General features: G+C 48.3%; 8 protein-coding genes across 8 annotated transcripts; 6 read left to right on the forward strand and 2 right to left on the reverse strand.

Annotated features, from left to right (window-relative positions):
- Positions 1–1,164: 1,164 nt before the first annotated feature.
- EYB26_005575 (uncharacterized protein) lies at positions 1,165–2,372 on the forward strand (the record flags this gene model as incomplete). Its single annotated transcript, XM_054264860.1, has 3 exons — positions 1,165–1,298; positions 1,359–1,407; positions 1,461–2,372. The coding sequence occupies 3 exons, from the start codon at positions 1,165–1,167 to the stop codon at positions 2,370–2,372; spliced, it is 1,095 nt and encodes a 364-aa protein (XP_054120835.1).
- A 2,126-nt stretch (positions 2,373–4,498) lies between these two features.
- Positions 4,499–6,173, forward strand: EYB26_005576 (uncharacterized protein; the record flags this gene model as incomplete). The annotated part of the gene is made up of 2 exons (XM_054264861.1): positions 4,499–5,053; positions 5,112–6,173. 2 exons carry the CDS (start codon positions 4,499–4,501, stop codon positions 6,171–6,173), a joined length of 1,617 nt encoding a protein of 538 aa, XP_054120836.1.
- Positions 6,174–7,146: 973 nt separating this feature from the next.
- On the reverse strand, positions 7,147–10,889 carry EYB26_005577 (uncharacterized protein; the record flags this gene model as incomplete). Its single annotated transcript, XM_054264862.1, has 2 exons — positions 7,147–10,578; positions 10,641–10,889. The coding sequence occupies 2 exons, from the start codon at positions 10,887–10,889 to the stop codon at positions 7,147–7,149; spliced, it is 3,681 nt and encodes a 1,226-aa protein (XP_054120837.1).
- A 2,455-nt stretch (positions 10,890–13,344) lies between these two features.
- Positions 13,345–15,815, forward strand: EYB26_005578 (uncharacterized protein; the record flags this gene model as incomplete). Its single annotated transcript, XM_054264863.1, has 3 exons — positions 13,345–13,352; positions 13,431–13,589; positions 13,850–15,815. 3 exons carry the CDS (start codon positions 13,345–13,347, stop codon positions 15,813–15,815), a joined length of 2,133 nt encoding a protein of 710 aa, XP_054120838.1.
- Positions 15,816–16,620: 805 nt separating this feature from the next.
- On the forward strand, positions 16,621–17,626 carry EYB26_005579 (uncharacterized protein; the record flags this gene model as incomplete). The annotated part of the gene is made up of 2 exons (XM_054264864.1): positions 16,621–17,086; positions 17,151–17,626. The coding sequence occupies 2 exons, from the start codon at positions 16,621–16,623 to the stop codon at positions 17,624–17,626; spliced, it is 942 nt and encodes a 313-aa protein (XP_054120839.1).
- A 71-nt stretch (positions 17,627–17,697) lies between these two features.
- Positions 17,698–18,878, reverse strand: EYB26_005580 (uncharacterized protein; the record flags this gene model as incomplete). Its single annotated transcript, XM_054264865.1, has 2 exons — positions 17,698–18,245; positions 18,299–18,878. The coding sequence occupies 2 exons, from the start codon at positions 18,876–18,878 to the stop codon at positions 17,698–17,700; spliced, it is 1,128 nt and encodes a 375-aa protein (XP_054120840.1).
- A 1,256-nt stretch (positions 18,879–20,134) lies between these two features.
- EYB26_005581 (uncharacterized protein) lies at positions 20,135–23,080 on the forward strand (the record flags this gene model as incomplete). The annotated part of the gene is made up of 4 exons (XM_054264866.1): positions 20,135–20,157; positions 20,227–21,607; positions 21,656–22,982; positions 23,034–23,080. 4 exons carry the CDS (start codon positions 20,135–20,137, stop codon positions 23,078–23,080), a joined length of 2,778 nt encoding a protein of 925 aa, XP_054120841.1.
- A 585-nt stretch (positions 23,081–23,665) lies between these two features.
- Positions 23,666–24,777, forward strand: EYB26_005582 (uncharacterized protein; the record flags this gene model as incomplete). The annotated part of the gene is made up of 2 exons (XM_054264867.1): positions 23,666–23,771; positions 23,828–24,777. The coding sequence occupies 2 exons, from the start codon at positions 23,666–23,668 to the stop codon at positions 24,775–24,777; spliced, it is 1,056 nt and encodes a 351-aa protein (XP_054120842.1).
- Positions 24,778–24,794: the final 17 nt, after the last annotated feature.

Genomic DNA, 24,794 nt, shown 5'->3' on the forward strand with positions numbered 1-24,794 from the left:
TTGTTTCAAATATCTAGATGGATAGAGCTTCTAGGGGTTTTCGATGTTTGATAAAAGAGGATCGACGATCGGCTAATGAGTGGGTGTGTGCTGGCAGAGAGGGGTTATGTAATTTGAAGCTCTTGCCTGGTTGTATGTAGACAAGGGTTAGGTTAGGTGCTTACAAGTGAGTAGGCTACTCGCTTTGCATACATGCATTATCTTTGCAATTCTCACAGATCAGCGCCTGTCTGATTTCTTCCATATTTTACCGTCAAATCTTTATCGCATGACGAACGAGTTATTCTATCACACTCAACAGAATTCCACCTAGTAGATATACGGAGGTCAAATTTAGCGTGTACGAATCTTGCACATAAATTTCATCCCGCCAGCTTTTCTTTTATTATTGTTATATAGAAAACCAATCAAGCAGGGCATAAAGCCGAGTACAAAAAGTAGAGTTTGAATTGGCGCAGAAATTGGCATTGGGGCTGGGATACATCGGTATCAATTATCCCGAGAAGCGATACCCTAATAGGGGTGTTAGGGTTATGATGATACCATAGTTCGTTCGCGTGCGGGGCATCATCGTACTATATGTATGTTGTCAACATACATAAAGTCTCCTCCCCACTTCTTTCCCCGCATTCTCATGTATGCCATATATACCCAGGACGATTCCGTCTGATAGAGACTCATGGGTTGATGTATCAGATTGTGGAGTTGAAGGCCATTAAGGGTCTTGAATCTGTGGGGCAGCTTGTATGGTAATACAGTGTGTTTTGATTGTGCTGTGGAATCATCAATGTGATTGCTGGTTTGTCGGATACGATTCGTAAATGGCAGGACTGTTGTAGTTGTTGGCGTGTGAAACCACCCAGAGACTCAAAATTAGAAGAACTAAGCTTGAATGCTGGGCTCATAGTAGTCTATCCATTATCCATGACTCTGCAGGCATCGTCAGTCTCGGTTGTCGAAGGGAACTCTTGGCTCGTGCCCCTCGACCCGGGGAGGAGAGGGGGTAACACAAACCTTGTGACTGGGAGACTACTTTCTTAAAAGACGGACATCGTCTATCGAGGGTGAACGGGGAACAGTTTCAGTCTTTCATATACCACTCTAATAATCCATTTAATCCACAAACCGAAATCCAATATATAAACGAGATAACATATATACAACATGGCTGAGAACGGAACCATTCCCATTCCTCAAAAGCAAAGGGCTGCCATTTATGATCAGCCAGGTAAGATATCCACCAAAGTGGTGGAGATTGACGTACCGGAGCCTGGTGCCGGTGAGATTCTGATCAATTTGTTAGTATTCATGTATCATATCGCGGTTAATTGATCTTGTGATGGCTAATAGTCTCTCAGAACTCACAGTGGAGTCTGCCATTCCGATATGGCCGTCATGACCAACACGGTAAGTGATAAGTCATGATGCTGGCTGTAGTCAAGGGAAACTGACGTGGCTAGTGGAAATCTCTCCCCTATCCTACCCAACCTGATCAGGTTGGCGGCCACGAAGGCGTCGGCAAAATCGTCAAACTAGGACCCGGCACAGAATCCTCAGGCTTCAAAATCGGTGACCGGGTAGGCATAAAATGGGTGTGGAGTGCATGCCAGAACTGTCCGGCTTGTCTTGTCGGTTTAGATGGAAGTTGCTTAAATCAAAAAGTCAGTGGGTACTACACGCCAGGCACTTTCCAGCAATATGCGCTTTCGCCTGCAAATTACGCGACAAGGATCCCCGACGGACTGTCGTCAGCAGATGCTGCTCCTATGCTCTGTGCTGGAGTCACGGTCTTCGCAGCCCTAAACCGCAGTAGAGCTCTTCCTGGACAGTGGGTGGTGATTTCTGGGGTTGGAGGCTTGGGTCATTTGGCCTGTCAATTGGCAAGTAGAGGAATGGGTCTTCGAGTGATAGCTATTGATCATGGAAGCAAAGAAGCGCTTGCCCGGGACTCCGGCGCTGAGCATTTTATTGATTTCACCAAACTCGACAAGGAAGGTGTTACCAAACACGTCGAGTCCCTAACGGATGGATTGGGTGCACACGCTGCAGTAGTCTGCACGGCAGCGAATGCAGCTTACTCGCAGGCAATTGATCTTCTCCGATTCGGCGGAACTTTGGTCTGCGTGGGTATCCCTGAAGGTGAATATGTGAATATTGAAGGTGCGAATCCAAGCGTCATTACTACCAAACAACTCACCGTCACGGGGTCGGCTGTGGGGAACCGTGGTGAAGCCATTCGAACTCTGGAATTTGCCGAGCGAGGAATTCTCAAGGCGCATTATGAGATTGACAAGCCGGAGAATTTGACTGATATTTTTGAGCGGATGGGGCAGGGGAAGTTGCAAGGAAGGGTGGTTCTTGATTTGGCGTGATCAGGCTATTACACCAAGCGCAGCTATTGAGACTGCCGTTGGCTCGGATCTGTGACTGCTCAGGTCCCTGCACACTTCTGAAATGTACATGGAACATATACGTCCGTAGTATGCAATGTAGTTTGGAAGGGTTTAACTTTGATGCCCCGCAGATGATCTATAGAATATCGAGAGCACTAAATCTTGATTGGCTGCGTAAGAGAGCTTGGGCGTTTATTGATAGGCTCCTTCTACACCTTGTTTCTTGAGCCTTGAGAGAGTTTGGTTTTTATCACAAGAACATCGTATAAGCCAGGCTGATTGTGCCTCGTCTGCAAGGCTGTTCATTCATGGATAGCTGCTTTGCAAGGCATTTTCTGAGTGAGCCCTGATCGCCTGAGGCATGCATGTGGCCGCGGCCGCTTTCACCCTCTGGACCAATCAAGTGCCGTATATAACCATGATTCGATTTAGTCCCATCTTGATTAGATGAAAACCCTGTCTATCTATTAACTAAGTTACTACGAGTAAAGCATGACTCCTCTTTTAAACGCCGCTTGATCAGGCCGATGATTGACCAGCACTGTACAGTGTGCCTTGGCGTCAATGGAGTGTGCATCGTCAATCCGCCTTCCTTGGTACTGCGCCGCATAGGCTGGGCCAGCCGTCATCAAGAAGGGAATTGAACACATATTGAGACATACATAAACTGAGATGAAATAACCAAAAGTAAGAGATTATGCATCCGTTTCCAATCACCATGCTCATGGCCCTGCAACCTTCCCCTAGCATCAGATACTTTAGTGCCTTTCCGGCCGGTGGTGATATCCATGCATATGCTGAAATTCCGAGCCTGGATATTTCATCTATTTTCCCTTCGTGTGATGCTGTTTATTGATTAAAGTTGTGTGATTCATGTATTCGTCTATCGGTTTCTTCAGGTTAGCTGCATGACAGTTTTTGGGTAGAAGCATGGTAATCGACGCATTGTAGTAGATAGATATACTTAAGTTAGTTATAAATAACTAACATATTGTGGTTTATATAAGATCTCTCACCCTCCTTCTCAAAGCACAATCAACCAACTGATCTTTTATTCTCCGGGTCAATCCAGCTATTAATTTCATACTACTTTAATCATCATTAAAATTGCGCAGTCAGCCTAGAAGAAGGCTGACTGCCGACCTGAGCACCTTGGAAGTGGTCCCCCATTTCGATCATCCCAATCATTTAAGCGCCGTCAAACTGGTCTATGGTAAGCCGCACCAGGAATAATTGGATATCTGATCTCGAAAACCAAACAAGACACATCGACATCGGAAATGAAGAAAACGAAAGTCAAGTCCAGAAGCTATCAAATTCTCAATGAATAATAACCACTTTCGTTTACCCCATTGTCTCGGTCCCCCTTGCTACGCCATAAGCCATGGCCTCGGGCTCAATACTGACGCAACCACATCTGTGCCAGTACGCTAGAAAAGCGCGGTCAGAAAAATGGAAGACAAGAAAGAACCTGTGCCGCTTGTCAGCTTCCCGCCGATTGTTCTCGCGCTGGTCAAAGAAAGACGACTACTTGGCTCCATTTCGGAGTGTTGCGGTGGCGAGGCAATTCCAGAACCTTGATATGGCGGTCTTGTCCTTCGTGCCTATCTACCTATCTACAATGCATACCGCCAGCTGAATAAATTGATAGGAGAATAGGAGGTCGAAAATTTCACTTTGCTGTCCAGCAGAATGCGGCGTGCAAGAACATCCACGCGGCTCATTTAACCTAGTCCACCTTGTCATAATTCTGAATTTGCGGTTTCCTTCTTATGTCGGTGTAGAGGTGGGAAAAAAAAGGAGCGATAAAAAAGGTATAACAATGGAGACAACCTTGGAAAGTTGAGCGAGCCCACAACTTTTACCTTATCCGTGGTCCGGCCAGGAACTTTATACCTGCCTAACATAAAGAACGAAAGAAAGAAAGACAGAAAGAAAGGAAAATCAAAAAGCTTCGACATTTGAATATTTCCGACTTTTCCCTAGTTGCGCTGTCCTGCAGTATCAGTTGGCCTAAGAGGCATTTCTATCCTTTGTTCAGTTCCGTGTCTTGTATGTCTCCATCCCCTACGAGACAGCTTGGAAAGCTGTCTCTGGGCGAGAATATGCCCACAACCCGCTCTCAGACTCACCAATCACGACGACAACGACGCCTTCATCAATCTCCTCCCGCTCCTGTTTCCGCAGCGGCTCGCAATACCTCTGCGTCAAGACGGAGATATTCTCTTCGTGCGAGTCAGAGACAGGAAGGGGAGACACGGCCGGGACGGAGCAGAAGAGGCAACAACGACAACCACAACAAATTCTTCCAAGAGGAAAGAGCTGAATCCGACATTGAAATAGAGGTTGAAAGCCACAATGAGAACAATTCCAATGAGAATGAAGAGGAAGAAGAAACCAGCCCAGACAATATGGCATCCATGGTTCTGGCTGCAAAGTCAAAAATTGTGTACGACATCGAAAACCTCGAGGTAGAATCGAGAGCACGGGCATTGGCGGGTTTAACCGGTCGTTTTGATGTAGTCTACTGTCGGGAGAGTTCTCCCTTTTACGAATTTCAGCTCATCGAGCGCCCTCGCATCCGTATACGGAATGGAGGAGCGGATTGTACATGCTCAGAGTACAGGAATCGGCCGGATATAGCCTGTCGTCACATATTTGTAAGTCTTTATTACTATTACCTCCTTAGTTATGAAGGAAGGGCTGACGATATTCTAGTGGCTTGTGGACCAGGTATATGACAGCATCTCTCCCCAAACTCCTCATCCAGGGTTACCGCTATCTAGAGATGGGTTTTCTCCTACACTACCTCCTGTGCATACGCTTTTACAGGACCGTCTAGAATCATTAGCAAAGGATCTGGAGTGGCCATTTATTCCCGAGAACGAGTCAACTGCCAGGACCAGCAGCGGAGACACCATCGCTGGTGGGTTGTCTCGACAAGAGCATGTTCGCGATATCATGTCCGCGTTCAATAAGGTGACCCTTCCCGAAGACTTTCGAAGAGACCTAGTAGAACCAAGCGCAACTACAACCCCTCGTACCCCAGAACAATGCGTTGTACAAGGCGACTTTGAAGCAACAATCTTCCGGCTCGCGGTTCACGACGACAACGTCTACAGTAGTATCCGGAAGGCGATGCCGGCCGGCGCCTGCGCAGCCATTTATTTCGACAAGGTCCATCAGAAGTCCCGGAATCTATTGACGCAGTTTGACGAGTATCGGCGATCGGGGCGACTGCCTAGTAGCGATAGACAATGGGCACGTTCAGTATTGAACAATGTGAGCGAAGTAGCGAGGGAATTGCGACGGCACGTAGCTCAGATCCGGAATAACCTTGCGGTTCGGATACCGTACGGAACCAAAGGGGCGGTAGAAGCGCTCATCACGCTGCTACAGGAAGTGAGTGCGCGGAATATCGATGCGTTCGAGAATAATTCATGGGGTAGGGTGGCGCCTCCAGCCGAGGATGATGACGATCGGAACCTGTATGAGCAGTTGATCGGGCAGCAGGCCAGCGACGAGGACGGTATGGGAGACGAGGAAAGTGGTGGATGGTTTATATTAGACGTTCTGGAGGAAATCCCTGCATCCGTGCTGGAGTCGTATGTCTTGAATCTGTGCGATATCCTGGCAAAAGTCGAGATAATACCTGCTCCGTCGCCGTTTCTGCTGAAACTAAAGTCATTGATACATGATGCGCAATCGAGTCGTACGCAGCCCCGAGGGAAAAGACCGGCTGCCGCGGATGCTGGTGGGAGTCACAAACGGACGCGATAGTTTTGTTTTTCATTCATTCATTCATTCATTCCATACGTTCATGTTTTCATAGCGTTTTGTTCGGGTTTGCTCTGTACCAGTCTTTTGAGTTAGCTGGACCTTCTCTATATAGATGATCATATATATGTACATGCCTAGGCATTAGCACATGCGCTTCATTATCTCAATCTTGAAAAAACCATCCAATGTTGGGCAAATCTCGAGTGCACAGTTGGCAGATGTAGGCAAGCAAGTCTTTCAAACAAGAAAGAGTCCAAGGACACAGACCCAGGGCCATGTCCCCTCCCATACTCATGGATCACAAATCATCCACGTTTTTATCAGCCACTGATATCCGAGCCATGGCCATATCCTGGACCAAGGGTCCAAGAGTACGGTGTCATAAGGACAAGGATAGAAAGCATGGATCAACACACAAGCAAAGGACCGTCCCCCCTCTCTACTTTTCTTTTTCTTTTTTTTTTCCAAGGCTACGGAGTACGGAGTACTCCGTAGTGGACATGAAATCAGGGGTTCAGACTTAAAAACGAGAAATGATAGTCGTTAGTTAGGGTACCAAACTTTTGGATTCTCTTTTCGTTAATCTAGTACAAACTACGTACCTACAAGAAGTAACTACTCCGTAGTTAACTTTACATGTTTTGTCTATATTACGTACTGTTACGCCCAAATATTCCGCGAAAAGGGGCGATGAAGGTAAGAATAACCGGTAATATAACATGTATTTTCGATATATAACTTACCTAACTTACGGGTCAGGGGCTGGTTTTTCCAGAAACGGAAATTGCCTGACTCGTTATGCCCAGCCGAACCAATACGTACCTCCAATTCACTTATCTATGCTCTGGATGCAATTCGTTTAGTTACTGATCACCTGATGCAATGGTTATGTTATGTTACGTTAAGAGGTATCATAGGCCGTTCATCATTAAGCATCTAACTATTAATATATACACGCCCAGCTCTAACCAAATCAAGGAGTATAATTCTTCGCTGCATTGCGTTTCTTCGCATCCTCAAGAGCCTTTCGATGTCGTTCTTGTTGCTCTGTTTCCACGGATGATCGTCGAGGTGGAGGGCCCGGCATTAGTACTTCGCCGGGATGAGGCTCTTCCTGAATGGGAGTATCGTGCCGCTCTGGTAACGCTACCGACGGAGAGCGAGAGCGCGTTTGCGGCTGTTGTGGTGGTACAGAAAGCTTGTCGACGAGCGACAAGGGTCGACGCCATGGTCCCGGGCCTGGACCGGGTTCCTTGTGCATTGCGCTCAATACCGAGTCGATCTTGTTTGATATCTCGGTCGGGGCTTTCTTGATGCTCTCCAGCTTCGAATTATGGTCTTCTTGAATCTTGCCATCCTCTTTCTTCTTTTCTTCTTCCAGACGACGGAACACTTCGGGATCCGCATTTGCGTACTGAGCTTCAGCCACAGAGACGTTGTAATCAGCCTCATTCAGGCGACTATCGGCCTCCCGAAAGCTTGTCAACATAGACTCCGCATCTTCCGAAAGCAGTTTGGTGAGCGCAGAAATCGACCGTAGCAATAACTCCTTGTCCACTTCTGACAGATTGCTCCGCTCAACCATGCCCACATCGAGTTTGCGCGTCTTCGTCGCCATCCCGTCAAGGACACTCTGATGATCACCCAAAGCGTGAAGAATGGCTTCGTCGAATATATCCGTCAACTTGTTCGCTCGTGCGTCTCGATCTTTAGCAGCTTCCACAATATTCTGCTTTTCCATCTTTTCAAAGTCGGCGTCCAGCTTCTTTAGTGCGCGAGAATCTCCGAGGAACACCAGGGGTCGTCTTTCAGCCTTCTTTCGATGTCGTTCCCGATCAAGGCCAACGTCAAGTCGTCTCTGATAGCGGGCTTCCAACTTGCCAGACAACGTATTGATCGTCTTCATTGTGCGCGATATTTGATATTTGGAGTTGGGATTTGAGTGAATCTTGTCATAGTTGAGTTCGTCCAACGCTCTTTGATACAGGGCTTTGAGCTCCACAATCTCTTCCTTGAGTCGTGTGTCCACCGCATTGAAGACCCTCCGAATGTAGCTGTCAAGCTCTTTGCGCTCTTCCTCAAGCTGGGTACGAGCCTCAATTTGTCGAAACTCCTCCTCAAGAGGATTGATATCGGCATAACCAATCTCCTTTTCGTTGAAAAGGGCATCAATATGTGACTCCGATGCTTCTTGACGATGGAGACGCTCCTTTTCCAGAGCTTCGCGACGATCTCTGGCAGACAACTCCCAGTTTTCTGTGGTAACGTAGATATACCTAAAATCATCAGAGTAAACCTCCATCTTTTTCCTTATGTTGCTAATTTCAACGCTTTCTTCCAATACCGGAAATGGATCTGGGATCAAGGCACCAAGTTCTTCAATACCACTTCCCGATGCAGGTAATGCATTCTTCCCTCTGTAAGAAACACTCTTTTCTCGGATGATACCCAGGAATGTTTCATCCATTTGAATACTTGCCGAAGGTTTCTGGACACTCAAGCCAGAATTTGCTGGGGCTCGTAGCGTTGGTACTGCCATGGCACGCCCACTTTCGGCAGATGCTTGTCGCAAAGCGGAGTAGGCTTGATAGCCTGGCTGAGCAACACTTAGTTCTTCTCCACCGCGCTGAGGACCTTCGGTGTATCGGAAGGGCGTATAAGCAGGTTGAGGAGGTTCTGAAACCAGAGGAGTAATTTGTTGTGGCGCGATTGAGCTATTCAAAGATGGTGGTACTGATATAGATCTAAAGGCAAGATCATTCTGGTGCTGAACTGCCAAACCACCGCCATGATAACCACCGCCTTTGCCTTGAGGGTTTGACGCTGACCTGTGAAGAGTGCCCTGTTCTTTCGCGATATTTTGTGCTGGGGCTTTGCCAAATATAGGTCGTCCACCGGGACTGTAAGGAATGTCTTCAGAATCCACCGACCCATGTCGACTTTGAATAGGATGCTGAGCGCCCGCTTCAGAGTGTAGGGAAATCAGCCCAGAGTCAACAGCCGTAGAAGCACTAGGCGTCTTCTTGACTTCTTCACCACGTTCTGTTGGTTTGGTTTCCTTCTCGGGAGTCTCTATACTGTACAGCACCTCTCGTAGTCTGGTCTCCTTTGCGACGAACCCGGTAAAGATTTTGTACTTCTCCTCTTCTGACTCCGCCACTGCCTCTTTGCGCAACATTGTCACATAGCGAAACAAAGACGATTTTGACCATGGGTCGAGGTCATCATACGGATCTTGGAATCTGACCGGGGAGGCCGTCGTTTCAGTAGCGGCGAGTGTCGCTGCCCTGGCAGTTGCCTGCTCCTTTTGTGCCACAGGGTTAGCGTTGGAATCCATCGTCAGAGGAGAAGCGCTCCGGGATGCCGAAGTTGCAGATGCTTGGAGAGGCTGTGGCTTAGCAGACACTGCCTTTGGAGATGCAGGATGCGCAGCTGTGGGTGACGTGGGATTTGCCGACATAGCAGCCGGACTCGGCGCATATGGATCATCTTGTGCTTTAATGATAGGAGACACAGGGTTCTGGCTCCAAGCCTGAATAACACCATCAATAGTATCTGACCTTTCTTGCGGAGATATAGCACTTTCCTGAGACTGAGGGCTACCAGTCCTTTGGGGATGGGATGATGGAGACGTGGCGTGTTTGTTCGGATGCTGATTTTCGACCGGTGGTGCCCACTGTGCCTGAGCTGGAGAGCTCGGGCTCATCACTTGAGACACGGGAGTTTGGTATTGAGGCGAGGCATGTACAGAGTCCTGCGGAGTGTATGTTGTATTACTTTGTTGAATCATAGGTTGGCCGAAAGTAGGGCTTCTTTGATACAAATCATCTATATCACCAGGAGTTGGAGTGAAATGTTCCCAATCCGACACCCCGCCATTGCCGAGTATTGATGCTCCGGGCGTGGGATTGGTAGGCTGTGCTGCTGCCCATTGCGTGTCGGTAGTTGGAGGAAGAGTATTTGGTGGCGGCTGCGACGGCGCTGACATTGGCGTTGCCGGCGTCGGACTTCCTAGAGGAGGAATCGGCGCCTGGTAGTAGTTTTGTCCTGCTTGTTCAAGAGAAACAGGCGCATAGATGGAGCTCTGCGGTGGAGGTCCTGTTTGCGCGCCGGGATCATAGAAATTCGTTGGCGGATGATGAGAGTATTGAGGACCATAGTTTTGTTGATTTGCCTGCCACTGCTGTGGAGCTTGCTGCATTTCATTCTGATAAGCAGGTGGTATAGGCGGTCTTGGAGGGGGCACTGGTGGAGACTGGGTAGACTGTGGGTACGGAGTATTATTATAGTCCCAGTTCGTAGGCGGAGGCGGAGGAGGAGGAGGGGCTGGAGCCGACGTTGAAGTTGGACGGGGAGGAGGAGGCGGCGGTGGAGGAGACGGCGCTGAGTATAGATCATTTCGAGGCTGTTGATACATCATCATATTAGTCTCATGTAGCTATATCGGTGTTTCGAGGGGACACGTACCGGTAACGGAGGAGGAGCTGGTCCCTGCGCCATATGTTGATTGTATCGCACACCCCAGCTAGCCGTGTCTACATTTGGGCCAGTGCCCACGGGGGGCGCTGGTGAGACTGTAGGCGCGGTGGGATGAATGGGACCGTATGTGTTTGGATTGTATGAAGCGGAAGGCGGAGGCTGATTCGATCGCCATTCGGGCTGTGGTGGGTTCTGATAGCCCCCCTCGTAATGCGGAGGAGGCTGAGAACCATACATATTGTGGTAGCAATTAGGTGGCTCAGAGTAATCCAGGCAATGTCCGGTATCGACGTACGTAGTAGTCGTAGCTGATCCCCACGACGTCTAGCGATACTCTTTCGCGGTATGTTGTATGAACTGTCAATACTCGAGTGATGCGTCCAGAAGCAGAAACCAGGAAGCCAAAATACTTTGTGTGCTGCCAACCTCGTCCTTGCAACCTACGAAGCAGGCCTGGTGCCCGACGGTTTGTTCTTCTACCACCCGATAAGACGCAGTGATAAGGAGAGAACAATGCGACTGTATGCGATGCGACAAGGACGGGAGCCTCAAACAATGCACGGGAAGACTCTTTCGGCGTGACGCATAGACCAGGACGTCACGTCCTAAGAGTGAGTCCACTGGACGGCTTTGATCAGATGAAGTCTCAAGATTAGACCTTGGGCGGAGAAAGTCGAGCAGATCGATATATTTGAGTCTTTCCACTTCGGGCTAGTCGCTTCGTGGTGCCGCGAACTCAGACTCCACCAGCCTCCAAGAGCTCCGCAGCGTCAATAAATACGGATGTCCTTCTATGCCTCTTGAACGTCATGAACTCCTCTGTACATGAGTGGACGCCTCGTCTAATGCTGAGATCAGATGCTCGTTTCACTTATCAGACGAGTCTCGACTTCCTCACATTCCGGTAACCTTGCATGGCATTGGTGGCGCATGACCGCCACCAGGTCAAGTGTGCCTGCCTCAGCAGCATCCCATCATGTGTAGGAACAAGCCTACGTCCACTCGGGTCTTTTCTTCCATAATTTATCCCTATACAACGAGACAGTCACATTCTGACTATAATCTGCAAAAACCTGCAAGTTTCAACGCAGAGTTAGTATATGCGGCTCTTCATTAGAGAAGGTTACATGCCTGAGGCTGACAAGGCAGATGTCCAGCCAGCCGGACTACATAGTACGTAGTAACGTATAGTACTGTGGTAATTTACATAGAGTATGACTATGGCGTTTGAGCACGCACGGTAATGCAGGTGGATCCCGGGGAAACGTCAGTGTCCATGTCAGTACGTAGTTAAATACGTACTAAACTAAACAAACTGAGGAAACTGACGTATGGTAACGGAACATGGCCCATCATTGGTCCAGTGCCCATGACGAGAACAACGTCAAAACAAGAGCTAACTACGATGGCTAGCTACGGACTTGACTATAGTCGCCTGCTAATACTAATTTTGAGTGGCAGAATCAAGATTTTCACCCAATGGCCATCGGAAGGCGGCTGTTTTGTCATCATCGCTTGGCGGGTCAACCCAGTCGGAAAGTTTGGTGGCGATGATCTTTGCACTTTAACTCGTGTAGACTGCACGAGGGTTATGTGTATGTGGCTTGGGATCAAAAGTCCAGGGTTGTGCCGCACACGATACAGAAGATTTGTTATCTGCATAGTAGTGGTGGGCCATGAGTAGCTTACAGTACTAGATCATATCAAGGTGAAGCCAGAAGAAGATTCCTTCCTTGAGGACACCAGCCATCGATGGATGATACATCGATTTGGCTTTCAGTAATGGCTACAGCTACAGGTGACAGCTTATGGCTTCGTTTGGCGTTTTGTGATCAGTCTAAACATCAACCACTCCGACCGGATTGAGATGTGTGTGTTGAGATCAGCCTGTACGTAAGTTGGCTAACTAGTTAAGTTGCTACATTACTAAGTATGGTACGTTAACTAGTTAGTTAGTTACTTACGGCGTAGTTGTGTATTAGTAATGACCAACCACCACGTTTTCGGTTTTCTAAGCCGCCTGGAAGCCTGCCAAGCGTATTGGCTGCTGGCTGTGACAGCGCGTATTTACAATTTGTTACGTGCGTACGTACAGTACATACGGACGGACGAACTTGGCTGGTTCGGTCATCAGCATCGTCAATCAGCTTAACTAAGTTAACTAACTACGTACATAGTAATCCGATTGTGTACTGTACGGGCGCTAGTAATCACCCCCATCGTCGCCGCCTCACGACACCGGCTTGACTCACTATCAATCGTTTCTTCCCATCCTTCTCCCATCGCCTCCTCTCCCAGTACCTAGCTACGTGTGTGTCGGTACCAACTACCATCTTGTTTTCCCCATTCCTGCTTTCCTTCGCAGGTCGTCATTGGCTGTTGCCACTCCCGCTCGCGCGCACCCGAAACAAAAAAAAAACCCCCAACCTGCTGCTTCTTCCCTGTTGCCTCCCGCGCTCGCTGCGCTGCCTGGCTTGGCGACCTTGCCGCAAGTCTCATTGCATTTTTGTCTAACAATTCGCTGTCCTACAACCGGTCTCTCATTAATAAGAGCGAACGTTGGACCTGTCTTTTTTCTTTTCCTCTTGGCAGCCAACTTGGGGTTGCTCCGCTACCGCTGTCCGCTGCAGAACCATCCAGAAAACTGCTTCTGCTACTGCTTCATCTTCCCAGCGTAGCCAGACAAGTTTCCATGGCCCCGTCCTAAACAACCAGCAAGCGGAGACCAACTACGAATGCCCATTGCGGACCAACAACAACTCTTTATTCTCCTGCAAGGCTGATTCTTCTACTTCAACTCATCGTTTCTGCTTTGGTCTGCGCCTCTGACCTCCGCTTTTCGCTTTCCCAGGCTGGCGAAGCTGAGTCCTCCGTCCATCAGCTTGCGCCACATTCGCTTCAGGAACACAGCAACGCCCGCCCCACGCGACGGTACATGTACGTAACCTGTCGCTGTTTTGACTGTCTCCCCATCTGTTCACACTTCCAAGAGTCGATTGCGCTCTGGATTTACATAGCTGCAATCTGCTACACCCCTATTGTTTCAACTACCTCCTCGTCGTTCTCGTTCTCGTTCTCTATAGCTCTGTCTGCTGTCGCCATCGCGATCCTCCTCTTTGCCCACAAAGCGCGAAACTTGTCGCTGCTCTTTCGAGACTTAACTCCGGCCGTGAATACAAGACTGACATGACTACTAGCGTGATAACAGAAGCGCGCTCTGATCCTCGCCATCTTTTTCCGCCAGGCAAATTACACGGTGCCTTCATGGCGGGACAAATACAGACCAGTGGTGATCCTGTCGCGATATCGAACCCGCTCCCGGCGGCTACGACTTCTATTCTCAGCGGTCCCTCCGATCAGATCTCATACCTTAAAAATTCCCCCAAGCCAGAATCGCATCTCAGTTCCATTGCCAGTGCCGGTTTACGCACATCCCCGTCTCCCGGCTTCGAAACTTCGGCTCCGGCATCGACTACCATTGGCATGGCTAGCTCAACCACAGGTCAACCACCTGTGGCTGGGAAAGAACAGAATGCACAACACCATGACAGCCCACGTGTAGCTCGCGAAGCACTGAATGCTGCTGTCGATACTCGAAAAGAAGATGCCGCGCCCATACTTCTTAATGAGCCCGCCGATTCCAGCCCCAAGCCAGCCCAGGTGTCAGCCGATGACATGCAAGTAGATTCATATACGAGCTCAGGTCATTTTGCCGAGCCATCTACTGGTGCTGATGACCAAGCAAACCAGACCTTGATGAACACGTCGACTGTGGCAAGTCCCGGCCCGATTGAGGAAATTGCTTCTCAGGATGGTGATAGACCACGCCATCAGACCGATCTGGCCGACGATGCAACCAAGGCCTTCTCATATCCAATGCCCGCAAATAGTCCCTTGGACCCGCGTCGTGGTCTGAGCCTACCTCATTCTGGGTTCCACAAAGGTAGTCCTCGTTCGCCATCGACAAAGAAACATCGATGTCCTTATTGTTCAACCGAATTTACGCGCCACCATAATCTCAAGTCTCACCTTCTCACACATAGTCAGGAGAAACCGTACGTATGCCAAACGTGCAACTCGCGATTCAGACGTCTCCATGATCTGAAACGACACACAAAACTGCACACTGGAGAACGCCCACATATTTGCGATAAGTGCGGTCGCAGATTTGCGCGCGGAGATGCTCTAGCTCGCCATAACAAAGGTCAAGGTGGATGCGCTGGACGACGTTCAAGTATGGGAAGTTACGCAGGCGAAGAAGATTTCGGGGACGGAACTGTTGGAGCAGAGGACACTATGGATGGCCTTATGTACACTGAACCCGAGCGAATGGACGAAGAAGAGGAGCGTTGCCTTGGTATACCAGGTATACGTAAGCATAATAATGTATCTTCCGAGCCCATGCCCCGCGCACCTGGCGTTTTCCAGAATCGAGCACCAAGCACATATCCTCCAATTGCTTCGACTCAACCGCCGCCGCCGCCTCCACCTCCTCGCGGTCTTTTCCCACCTCCGACAAACCATGGGGGATCAAGCTCTTCTACTTCGCCCATCTCTACGAGTGGAACTATGACCTTCCCTGCAACCGCGCATTCATCTACGCCCACCTCATTTCCTGCTCCTAATATGACAGAAAGTCCCAGGCCTCTATCGCCAAATGCGCTTTCTACACAGGCCAGCCATGGAGCGGATACCACGGGGACTCTATCTCATCAGCCGCATCGATCTCATTCACCCAGCCTGAGTCAACAATATCAACCGTCACATTTCAGACATGGTCAAGGTTCCTTAGGTCTTCCACCACCACAACTGCCGCCCCCGCCTGGACTCAATGCTCCAGACTCAAGGTTCCTGCACAGTCAAGGATCAGTGCAAAACGGTCCAACGTCCGCTTTGACTGCTAAGCACAGCGGTACACACAACCATTCCAGCAGCCTAGGCGCGCCTTTAGCATCTCAAGCAAATATCGATCCGACATCTAGCGGTGGTCCAGAATCTAACGTCCAAGGGGAGTCTCGTGAAGATAAGCTGTGGGCATATATTCGATCTGTACACGAAGAGGTTGGCACTCTCCGAGCAGAAGTGGCATCTTTACGCTCGCAACTAGCCGCACAGAATCAAGGGGCGAGTTCAGCACAGTCAGAAAATACTGGTCCGCGATGAGACTCATCTAAGTTGCGACCCATGAACTTGATTCGGTTACGTTCTGCTTCTTTATGCTTGAGATCATTCTTCTATTCCCCCTTAGTACCATTGGAGACACATTGTGCATTGCGCGAATGTATTACTGGCAACATTTTTGTTTCGTTCACGATTTTTACCCTTACATTTCTACATTTCGGAGATGCTGATGACATGCATGTCAGGACGCGGCTTGGGCAGGCGTTTCAATGTTATATCTTTACATCTATTATTTGACCCCCATTCCTGTGTTATTTTTACATTTTGCACCTTCCGGATTTTTGCTGGGGCGTGTTGGCGTATCAAAACCTATATTTACCTGATTCATCATTTGATGATTGCAGGCTGTTATTCTGGAACTTGAGGATCTCTATCTACCAATTATATCATCTCTCATGTCTATCTATATTTGATGATGCCGTATAAAGCCTAGCCTGGGCGTAATGCGTAAAGGGCGTATAAATACTATGTATGTATAGAATCTATAGATCCCTGGTCAGTCACGTGGTTAGCCAGGTTCTTGAGACGATATCGAAACGCGACATCTGTACTTTCAAATCACCGTAATCAAATCCCACATTGGTCAAGATTCTTCTATATCCTGTACATTCGATCTTGGTGCTCGAGAAAATACACATCTTACCCTCGTCAGCAAGCGAATAGTCTAGACTCGAATATCAACAATATTGATACCTAAAAATAGCAGCAATAACGTCACGACATCAACATCAACAGCAACACCATCACAACAACCATCCCATCAGTTAACCAGAAAGAGACACACGAAATGCCCACAACATCCTATCTTCGGCTCAAACCGCTCCCCTTCTCATCTCTCCCGCCCCATCCCTCCCTCACCCAAAGTGCAGAATGGCAACAAAACGTAAACACATTCCTCACAACAATCCTCACCGAAGCCCAAACACTAATCTCAACCACAATCCCACAAAACTTCAAAACAGATCGCAAACTGCGGTCTTCAGCGCCATCAAGCGCAAAAGTGCAACTTTCCACCTCTAGTGGTGGTGGTGGTGGTGCCGGGGTAGAAGATTACTGGGTCTGCCGGAAAAGTATACATACAGACTCCTCGGCCCAAAGAGGGAGCGCGTCATGGGCTGAGTTTGAGAAGGGGTTGAGAGAGAATCATTCCGAGAATGAGATGGATTATACGCCTAGTGTGGCTTCGGTGGAGCATTTGGTAAAGTGGCCTGTCGTGGATGAATTGGAAGGGTGGAGGGGGATTGATATGCATGGTTTGTTCCTCAATTTTGTCGTTCTTGTTTTTAATATATGTTTGTATACTGAGGTATGCGGCAGTCAGTATGATTACGCATACTTTCAAACCTGCCGGCCTCATTTCACCGAGGGCGTTCATTTCCCTGATCATCTCGGCGTATGAGCCTGAAAGCACCACAACCAACAACGATGACCCCATTCAAGGATTCTATACAATACAGATACCACTCCTATTCCAAAAAGACTCGTCAAACAACGACGTTCCAGATGCAATCAAACAACAAGTTCTATCCACCGTGCCAAAGAATACTATATTCGCGCATTATGTTAGCGTTGAGCGTGTGCGGTTGTTGCCTCCTGCGACGGCTGACGCAAATGCAGAACGGCGCATTGAGTGGATCATGGCCACGACTTCAGATGCTGGTGGACAGATTCCGCAGTGGGTACAGCGAAGTTGGACGATGGGTGGAGTACCCAAGGCTGTTGTGGCTGATGTGGGTTTGTTTCTTGGGTGGGTTGATAAGAAGAGGTCTTCGTCTTCTTCTTCTTCTTCTTGAATTGTGCTTTGATACCAGTGTTCCTTTTATAAATACCAAATTTGCAGAGTCCCATCAACTTCGGTTGATGATCACAAACAGCGTATACCAGGACCCACACTCCCCGTATCAAAAATCTCCACAAGCCCAGCCCCAAGAGCCTCCTCTAGAATCCAACGAAAACCCATCCCATTGAACTCCTTCCATTTCTTCGTCCTACCGGGTAGGACACCACTAAACTCCCCTCTAATCCGCTTCGCCATGCTGAAACTGTGATTTGACTCGACAGCGCCCTCCCAGCGGTCACGGAGAAGAGTTAGCGGTGCTTCGTGGTACTTGGACTGTCTCAACAAAGCTAGTAAATGAGAGCGGGCTGCACTCAGGAGGCGTAGATAAGGTCCTGTGTTGGGCAAAGACAAGAAAAATGCTGGTGCGCGAGACTGAATGGAGTCTTGTCTAGTGTCGTCGACTTCTGTAGAATAGGCACGCACGGACGTGAGATTGACGGCCTCCTTGGATAGTGATGATGCTGTCACGAGAAAGCCAGCTCGCACGAGAGAGATTGATTCTTCACGAGAAAATGCCAGGGATGGGATGGCTGATGTATTTGACATTTGGTCAAGAATGCTCAAGAACCGATCTATACGGACTATTAGTTGATGCTATATAAATTGCATTGAGCAGCGTACGTACCTTTGAGAGCTTGGTCCAGATCACTACTCATCTGCACCAACTCGTGCAGATCACTCGCCATCACCAAGCAATCTCCCAAGCCAGCGGCACCATTTCCTCTCCCAGGAACAATCAACCTCTTCAACTGCCCCGACTGAACAAGCGAAACAATCTCTCGCTCTACCTGCGTTGGCGCCTGCAAGACCGTATGTATATGCGCAACCGACACCAGCGGCGGCAGTGATTTGCGGACGTTTAGCACTGCTGCAATACGAGTACTGTTCATGCCCGCCCTTCGTTCCGGTAACTCCTCGAACATGGACTGTTTTACATGTTGCATTGCTTGCATCACACCGGTTAATTTTACTAGCTCGGTCACATATTGCGAGCTACCGATGTCGGGTAAAGGCTCAGAATCGCTCATGCATCCATCACCATCCCCTCCTTCGGTCTGAAGGTTTGATTTAGCCTGCGCATTTCCGCGCACGGATGGTTTGGAGCGCGCATGACTGGCGAAGGGTGAAGCGCGAGTCCGCGGTGTGGTGACTGATTTTCGTTTTTTCATACCAGACACTGGGGCTGAGGTGATGCGTAGGGGCATGAGTTTCTATGGCACTATTGTTTGTTTCTATGAAAGCGTCGAACAGGGGAGAAGTTGATATACTCCGTAATTTCTTTTCTTTTTTTGAAAATGGAAATGGATTGATTAAATGTATGAGTCGAAATGTCATGCATGTCTCCACTTGCTTAGCCATAGTGTCCTAAGGGTACACTAAGCCGTTTTGGACGGAACCCCTTAGTCAGCACATGTCACGTGTGCGCAGGTGTAAAATACGACGTCGATTAGGCTCGTGTCGTGAACTAACTTTGTAGCAGACATGGCAGACAAGTGTGTGGCATTCAAGACTCCTGTGGATTCAACTTGAGACATAAACATTCACGCCTGGACTGCTCAAGCTAGCTCCCAAGGTTGTCAACGTGCTAAGGCCGCCTCCTTGATTGGCCGCACCCGGCCCGCCAATCAGAGGAATCATTTCAAATTGAACCGCCTAGACTATCGTTCCTTCTTATGAGATGAGCTATTTAAACGGAGAATATCAGGTATTCATACATGGCCCATAGTTCGTTAGGTACGTATCGCATGGCCATGGCGTGTAATCGGCTGGACAGGAATCGTGACGGACGCCTTCGTCGGGACCACCCACCCTTACATCATGTTCGGCCCCCCAGTCTTGATATCATTATCTTACTGTACTGAATACATATCGAATAAAAATACCTCACCACTGACTGCATAGCAACGTTCCGTCTTCTCGTTGTCGATGAAAGCCAGATTATATAGAACGGACTACATTCTTCTTCTTGCAAATACAATTGAAGAATGAGAGAAATAACCTTGATATAAGATTTACTAAACATGCAAGCAACGGGACCTAAAATTAGTACCGGTACTGTCACATTTCACGGTCGCAGCGCGCCAGCCACTGAAGCCGCCCGTGTATTGATGTAACTGGCTGTATTATACCGGTATTTTTCACATGACGTAGAAATTATCAGATGCACCTCACCCAGCTCCACAATTTTTTCCAGCTTCGACTTTCAGCAACTACTTCAAGTACACAAGAGCACCGTCACTCCTGCTGTTCCTATCTAGACACACGAGAACTGCGTCCTCATACTATCGTCCTCATATTAACCGTTCAATTTGAGCAACGGCCTGCCGGTCTTGCTGCTTTGCTTGCTTGCGTGCTGTTGTTGTTGTCGTCTTGACAAACCAACACTCGCATCATCGGCCCGAAGCCCGGTTAGGCTTGTTGAGAAGTTTGTGATAGAATTGTGCTAGTGCAATCCCTCACAATGACTATCTTCATTGCTTCGCTGTATGTTCTTGCTATTTGAAATGCATCTTCTAAGGATTCGAGAGTATATACTGATTTGAAATTGTCCAGCTTCCTCCCATACACGGTCAACTTCCATCTGGACAAGTCTGCCAAAACATCCCATGGCAGCCCAAAGGCAAAGTCACCCAAGGGATCTCCCAAACGCAATGGGCTCTCGGCCGCCGCAAGTCTCTTCCCGAAAAGCGACGATGACGCCATAAAGAAAGCAATGACACCCGGAGCGACCACCGACTATGAATATATCTTCACCAATCCGCGTGCAAAACTCGAGCCGCTCAACGAATACCCGTTCCCTATAGCCTCTAATGGCCAAGTCAATATCTTGTCGCAGAGCGAGGCTCATTCGCCTGCATGGGGTTCGACTCTTACATTCAACCAGCCTCGCCCGATGAATGTGACGCTTCCATCTCCTTCGATTTTGAAACACCAAGAACCAATTCCCGCTGCGGTGCCTCAAGTCATTGAGAAGCCAAAACAACCCACCATGGGCATTGAAAGCCAGAAAGCTCAGGAACAGATCATGCGCTCAGTTGCCGCCCATTCGTTTTCCGATGCCGATTGGACCATCGAATCTGCCGAACAGGGAAACCCTGGTCTACGCAATGCGGTTCGCTCATTTTCTGATCCTGACTTGGACGACACTATATGGGTTGGTACTTTAGGTATGCCAACGGATGCGCTGGATACTCATATCAAGTCAGAAATTGCCGAAACATTGGAGGATAAATACTCATCTCTAGCCGTCTATGTGAGCGATACTGATTTTGACGGACATTATTCTCACTTTTGCAAGACTATTTTGTGGCCTGTGTTTCATTACCAAATTCCGGATAACCCAAAGAGCAAAGCATACGAAGATCATTCTTGGGTCTATTATGTAAAGCTCAACGAGGCTTTTGCTCAGCGCATTGCCAAGAACTGGCGACGAGGTGATGCCATCTGGGTACATGATTACCATTTGCTGCTGGTTCCTGCAATGCTTCGCAAGCTGTTGCCGGATGCGCAAATCGGCTTCTTCCTACACGTCGCTTTCCCGTCTTCAGAGGTCTTTAGATGTTTGGCGCCACGCAAGGAACTTCTCGAAGGTGTGCTAGGCGCAGATCTTATTGGATTCCAGATTGATGAATACTGCCGTCACTTCTTACAGACTTGCAGTCGAATCTTGTGTGTCGAGGCTAGAAAGGATGGTGTACAATTGGAGGATCGATTTGTGAACGTGGGCAAGTTTCCAATTGGTATTGACCCAACGTCGTGGGATGAAAGACGCCGCAGTCATGACGTTGAACACTGGATCAAGATTATTTCAGAAAAGTACGAGGGCAAGCGATTGATTGTTTCGAGAGACAAACTTGATTCAATCCGAGGTGTTCGACAGAAACTTTTGAGTTATGAGCTTTTCTTGAACACATATCCCGAGTTCCGCGATCAGGTGAGAGGATATTCTAGGCTAATAGTTCTCCATCGCTAACATCCCCAGGTTGTGCTCATTCAAGTTGCTTCATCTACCAACGAACAAGCAGAGTTGGATACCTTAGTCTCCGATATTGCGATGCGAATCAATTCGACACACTCAACACTAGCCCACCAGCCACTAGTGTTTTTGAAGCAAGATCTCAGCTTTGCGCAATACCTCGCTTTGATTACAGTAGCCGATGCGCTCATGGTGACGAGTCTAAGAGAGGGTATGAACCTTACCAGCCACGAATTTGTTTATTGTCAAGACGGAAAATACGGTCCCAAGGCTCATGGCCCACTAATTTTGAGCGAATTTACTGGAAGTGCGTCCATCTTTGATGGGCATGCTCTACTCGTCAACCCATGGGATTACCGCCAGTGCGCAGAAGCTATTCATACTGCACTTACACTCACTGACTCTGAAAAGGAAGTCATGTGGCAGAAGCTGTACGACGCAGTGCTGCAGAATTCTACTACTAATTGGGTCAAGTCTTTCCGGGAAGCATTATCCAAGGTATGGGACGAGCATTCTTCTCGTGAGACCATGGCAGTGCCACGGCTGTCAGTCCCGCGGCTAGAAGAGGCATACCGCAATTCCGAACGTCGACTTCTCATTCTCGACTATGAAGGTACCCTAGCATCTTGGGGTTCGCCAACCAGTATTATCTTGACAACCCCTCAACGAGCTTTGACAACTCTTACTGATCTACTTGAGGATCCTAAAAACATTGTCTATGTGATGAGTGCCAGGCGACCCGAAGAGATGGAACGGCTGTTCCGTCAGGTTTCAGGACTAGGACTGATTGCTGAGAATGGATGCTTTATTCGCGAGCCGTCCAAGGATAGCTGGATCAAACTCAACGAAGAAAACCACACCAGGGAATGGAAGGCTGGCACAAAAGGAATTCTGAACTATTTCCGAGAAAGAACAGAAAATAGCTGGATAGAGGAGTTGCATTGCTCGCTCGTGTTCCATTATGGTGAGGCAGAAGATAAGCTTGCTGCGGCTCGTCAAGCGTCCGAGTGTGCCGACCACATCAATGACGCATGTGCGAGTCAGGGAGTGCATGTTATTCCAGTCGACGGCGCATTGATCATTCAGTCTTCCAGAACAAACAAGGCGAGTGCGGCGGAGCTTGTATGGCGGTATAGCATCCAGCGCGGAAAAGAAGGAGGCTATACAGGTCAACCTGATTTCTTATTTGTGGCTGGAGATAGTCGTGAGGATGAAGTTGTCTTCCGCTGGGCGAACAAATTAGCAGAATCCAAGGCTGTCAAGAATTGCATGACGGTGACATTGGGCTCGAGGAGTACAGAAGCCAAGGCAACGCTGACTCAGGGAGTAACAGGTTTGTCTTTTTCTTTGCTTAGGAACTGAACCGTTGCTAATGATTCTATAGGTGTTTTGTCCTGTCTCCAGCGACTTGCCGCGTCTTCTCAGTCTTAGTCTCACGATCTTCATTACACTGAATCTAAGATGCAAGGACGGCGATGACAGTAGATAACGCGCTGCCTGCATCATATACCCAATTTCTTGTCTTTTCTTTTCTTTTCTTTTCTTTAGATACTATTCACTTCTATAAGCATCTCTTCTCTCCCCATTTCAACATAAACCATCACATGTATGATTTATGATACACGATTACAACGATACACAATCTCCAGGCAATGCATTAAATTAGGATGGATATAGCAAGAATGGCGGGCGTTTTTTTTTTTTTTTGAAATGTGTATGCTAGTTGACCCGTAGAATACGAATGAACTGTTCATAATCTGAAGGATTACCCACTAGTTAACTATGTATGTATTTATGATACGTCTGTATGTAATTTATCATATCTGTGGGGCGTGCAGGGGTGTTATGGGACGATACCGAGGTCTCGACGATATTCATCTACGAATTGATTTATATGTTTAGCGATCTGTCTAGGAAGTAACTATAGAGTACTAATACTGCAAATTCGACATTCTTATATACATCGTCCCTTTCTTGATAGAATATACTTGATACACAACGAACAGCGAAGTCACAATGTCTCCCCCGCATACGCAAGTATTCGAAGATGGTATCACAGTCACGCCGATATCATCGCATACATATGCCACGAACGTTCATCAAGATTGGACTATTGGAGCCGGTATGCCTTCCCTAATCTGTAATTAAATGATGTCCTCATTAACCTAGAGGAGGAAGTCCCCCATGGCGGCTATACAATGTCAATCCTCTACCGCCTGGCCATCACACATTTCAAACACACGCATCCAACACGACACAATGCCCAACCTCTACCAATATCCATGCAAATGACATTCCTTCGTCGAACAGCCGCGGGACCGGCGACTCTGACAGTGGAAGATTCAAAGCTGGGATTGAGAACGTCTACGATTCACGTTACACTTTCTCAGGAAGATGATAGCAGGAGCAGCAGCGCTAAGAAGCAAAATAAAAAGCTAACGGCTAAAGTGGTGGGATATATCACCGTATCAGACCCCATTTCGGATGTTGGGCCTTCAATTCCTTTGGCTTGGGAGTTGTATCCGCCTGCACCGAGTCGTGGACCCCCCAGTGTTGTGATTACTGCCGACAATGTGAGCTTGTCGCCGGACAATACCACCCAATCGAAATGGAGACAGACAGGGCCAACAGATTGGGCCAAATTCAGGCTCGTGGAACATCAATGTATTACCTTTGGACCGACAAGCGAGTATAAGACACCGGGGGTATTGGATCAATGGGCGAGACTTCGAACTGTGACCACGGGGTCTTCAGCAGCTGGGAATGGGAAGTGGACGAACGAGACGCTTCCGTTTTTGAGTGATTGGTTTCCTGCGGGGTTGGAGGAAGTGGGCAGTCAATCCCTATCTTCGTCGTCGTCGCCAGCCTCAACGAGGCCCAAAATTCCTCCGTTTTGGTATCCGACTGTCACGTTGAATATAGACTTTAAGAAGAGTCTTCCGCCTCAGGGGGTGGATTGGTTATATTCTCGAGTTGTGATGAAATCCGTACGAAACGGAAGAATGGATATTGAGGTGATCATCATGGATGAACAGGGGGAGATTGTCGCATTGTGTTCGCATATCGGGTTGGTGGTTCCTATTGAGCGCAACACGAGTGGGAGAAAGTACGAAAAGCCCAAGATATGATATATTCATCCATATAT

The sequence above is a fragment of the Talaromyces marneffei genome, chromosome 4, assembly GCF_009556855.1.
Source record: "Talaromyces marneffei chromosome 4, complete sequence".
Classification (NCBI taxonomy): Eukaryota; Fungi; Ascomycota; class Eurotiomycetes; order Eurotiales; family Trichocomaceae; genus Talaromyces; species Talaromyces marneffei.